Source organism: Phytophthora infestans, genomic scaffold (assembly GCF_000142945.1).
Source record: "Phytophthora infestans T30-4 supercont1.28 genomic scaffold, whole genome shotgun sequence".
In the NCBI taxonomy this organism is placed as follows: domain Eukaryota; phylum Oomycota; class Peronosporomycetes; order Peronosporales; family Peronosporaceae; genus Phytophthora; species Phytophthora infestans.
The window spans coordinates 167,293-170,882 of NW_003303731.1; the positions used below are offsets into that span (position 1 = coordinate 167,293).

A 3,590-nucleotide genomic window follows, 5' to 3' on the forward strand; every position below is an offset into this window, starting at 1 on the left:
ACCTTAATGAATTTCCGTTTTAGTTTTCTTCTGGTTTTAGTAAAGGCACTGCAATAGAACGCCTACTCGTTCCATAGGAGTACAGCGTCCACTGGGCTGTCTATTTTAATTGTACGCCTAGGCGGCTGGTGCGCGGTAAGACGGCATAAGCTGATGTTATACAGGATGTTTGTATCGGAGTGGCCATCTGTTGCTAACTTCAACTCAACGTCTGTGTCGGTCTGCTTCGCTTCTGCTGCTCGCTTTACTTCCTTTGCTTGGGCAACACTTCTTGCGCCTTGTTTGGCTTAATCGGTAGCTCGGTTTTTATCTCTTTGGCGTGTGCGGCAAGCATTCTTTCCTCTTTGGCTTGAGCTGCAGCTCTCTTTCTTTCCTCCTTGGCTTGTGCCATGACTACCTTTTTTTCCTCCTTGGCTCGCGCAGCAGCTAACCTTTTCTCTTCTAAGGCTACCCGTTTAGCTCGTGTAACGGGGTACGTATCCCTAAGTGTACCCCTAGTTACATGACGTGTTTCGCGTCACACTTCAGAAGTATGACACGTCATACTCCGGGATATTTGGTACAAGGTACCAAGGTCGTCCAAAGCCCCATTGGTTGATGACATTGCATTTCTATAGGTGACTTATAGGTTGTATTAAACCCAAGCTTTATCTACCTATAAATATACTCAGTTTACATTCTACCTTAATTAGCTCTCTTTTGAATAAAGAGGGGACCTGAGAGTTTGTAAACTCTCGGAAGCTAACTTCCGGTGCTGTGTGACCCCGTCACATCCGTCCCGCGAGTCCGCAACCAGGCCTTGAGAGCACTGAAACACCAGTTCAAAAGTTTATACTTGTACCGTACTTTGTTGCATTCCAGGCTTGGAATTGCTTCAGTCGCGCGCAATGACCGATCGGAGGACGCGGACCTGCTCATGGACGACTTTCTATTCCACGAGACGGACACCTTCGCGTTTCCGCTGTTGGACTTTGACCCAGATAGCGCGCTGCTGACGTCCGCCGAGCTAGTTATGCACCAGACGCACCTGCAGCAGACTCAGCAGATAGTTCCAGGATCGGATAGCGGTTTGGGCCAGATCAGCAACAGCAGTCGAAACAACAGCCAGCAGCCGACCAGTCGAATGAGCACTGACGGTGGCAGCACAGACACTGAGATGTCCATACCGCCGCCAGCTTCCGTCGAACAACAGAAACAACATTCTGAAATGGGCGCTGCCTCGTCGAGAATGTCGACGCTGCTGGGATTTTCGACGGCGGCCCACTCGCCACTTCCCAGCGAACAAAAGCTATTAGCGCCCAGGACTAGCAGCACTAAAAGCAGCGTCAACGCGACGACGCCTACCAGTGCAGCCGAACCCTCGCCATCCACTACGCTGTTGCCGCTGCCAACTTCTACAACGTTCCCGGGCGGACTACCATGCCAGTGGCCTACTTCCAGCCAACCCTCAACACCAACCTGAAGCGGCCGTTCCCACAGGTGCTGCCAGGCCCAACAACGCCCAGTACTTCCTCAGCTCCTGTTACTCATGCTAGTCCTGCAGCCGACATTGACCCCAACGCCAAGAAATCAAAGCGCGAGATCCGCCAGATGAAGAATCGCGAGAGCGCCAACAAGAGCCGCCTGAGACGCAAAGCATAGCTGACGACAACAAAAATTACGGAGCTCAAGAAAAAGAACAGGAGTTGCAGACCATCATAGCTGGTCTGCGCGCTGAGAACAAGTCGCTGCTGGACCAGAATACGTTTCTGCGCTCGCTGGTGACGAGCTTCAAGCACGAGTCCGCATCATCTCCAAGCAGCCACCAGATGACTGCAGCATTCGCGTCGTTGCCTCCACCAGTGGAGCAGAGCTGCGTAGCTCTCAATATGATGGAAAGCGGCCAGAAGATGGAGGTGGATGGCGATCTACAGACTGAAGACACGGACCTGACTATGACGCCACCGGGCAAGCGGCGTGCTGTGACGTCCACCCTGTCAACGGCTAGTCTGGCTGTGTGTGCGTCCGTGTTCAGGATCACAATTTTCGCCGACTTCGATGGATGTCGGTGACTCGGGTAACGTTCGTAGCGTCGGCACGAGGCACCGACGGCGTGTGGCATCGAAGGATGCTCGTCCGACATGTCGAAGTCTCGTATCAGCTTTATGGTGACTGCTGTGAAATCGTGGTGGCAGTTCGTGTCATCGTCAGAGCTGGTGTTCGGCGTGCTGTTGAACGTGCTATCCTTTATTGCTATCGTGGCGCTGTATCAGGTGTGGCAGTCTGAGGGAGAATGGTGGTGGACATGCCGGACCATATCGAAACCTGATGGTCGACGCCAGGACTTACCTCCAGGCACCGCTACGAAGAAGGGTGCGAAGAAGCGAAACGCCGGTGCTCGGCTACGAAAAATGACCTCGTCAGAAGAATGACCCGTATTCTTTTTTACTCTTTATGTTTTTCATCGAAATGACAATGCGTTATTCACATTCTGTATTCAGTCTCCACGGTTTTCAGTAAATAGGAAGTTGAGCAACGCTTATGGCATTGGTTCTCCTGGTGCTGCCGGGTCGGCATGCAGTGGAGACCCCGATTCTGGTTCCTGCGTTTCGGCAAGCATATTCATTTTGCCCTCGAACGGTGACGAAGATGAAAAAGGTGATCCAGCGGAAGAGTTTGCTCGAGTGTGCTTACTAATGGGCCGTATTCCAACAGGGTTGGACTTGTTGGAATAAAGAGAATCGTCCATAAAGTATTTGAATCCCCGTGACCCCACACCATTTTCCATTGACGTCATTGGAAGGTCAAGAGTCGTTGACTCCACCGTTGAGCCATCCCGTTCAAACAGAAGCATTATGGCGGCCCTTCCGTTTCTTGATTCGCGAATTAAATGTATACACTCCTGGAAAAGCCCCAGCGGCGTGGATCCGCCACGTGGCTGTGACGCAGCCGTTCCGATGACACTCTCGTTGATAAAGTCAGCGAAGCATTGTGTCTGTGTGAACTCGCGTAAGAATCTCTGGTTGGATGGCACCGCGCAACAGAAACGGTTGTAGTCAAACTGTACGGATAAAGCCAATACAGACGAACGGGGTCGTAACCGGCCAAACTGTTCTGGTGTCGGGAGCACATGTTGTCTGCTAGAGGGGTCGTTCATATCGGATTCTTGGTGGCGAACATCGATGTAGCGTCGATAGTCGCAAAAAATGCTAGCGAAAACTGCAGCGAAAGCTCCACGTAGTGTATCCACCCATGAAAGCAACCGGTTCTCGTGCTCAGTCTGCATAGCTGAAACCAGGGACAATGCTTGAAGTCGCTCAGCAAAATGGCACGCATTCTCGTAAGGGAGCGTCGCATTCAGGAATCGAAGACGGATTGGACGACTTGCATGGCGCAAGTAGTCGATGGTTTCTTCGAACGTCAGGTCTAGTGTGGATTGGCCATTAATACCAACTAAAAAACTTCCGGCTGAGATTTGCCCAGAGCGTTCGGCTGGCCCCACCAGTCCATTTGGAAGTCGCGGTAGCGCCTTCACGACTGCAGACCCACCCAACTGTCGCTCAGGATTGAAGTTACTTGCTGCTAGAAGACGAAGGTGTGTAGACTCGAAG

General features: G+C 51.9%; 1 protein-coding gene across 1 annotated transcript; it reads left to right on the plus strand.

Annotated features, from left to right (window-relative positions):
* Nucleotides 1-916: 916 nt before the first annotated feature.
* Nucleotides 917-2,051, plus strand: PITG_13192 (uncharacterized protein; the record flags this gene model as incomplete). The annotated part of the gene is made up of 2 exons (XM_002899824.1): nucleotides 917-1,346; nucleotides 1,591-2,051. The coding sequence occupies 2 exons, from the start codon at nucleotides 917-919 to the stop codon at nucleotides 2,049-2,051; spliced, it is 891 nt and encodes a 296-aa protein (XP_002899870.1).
* Between the last annotated feature and the right edge of the window lie 1,539 nt (nucleotides 2,052-3,590).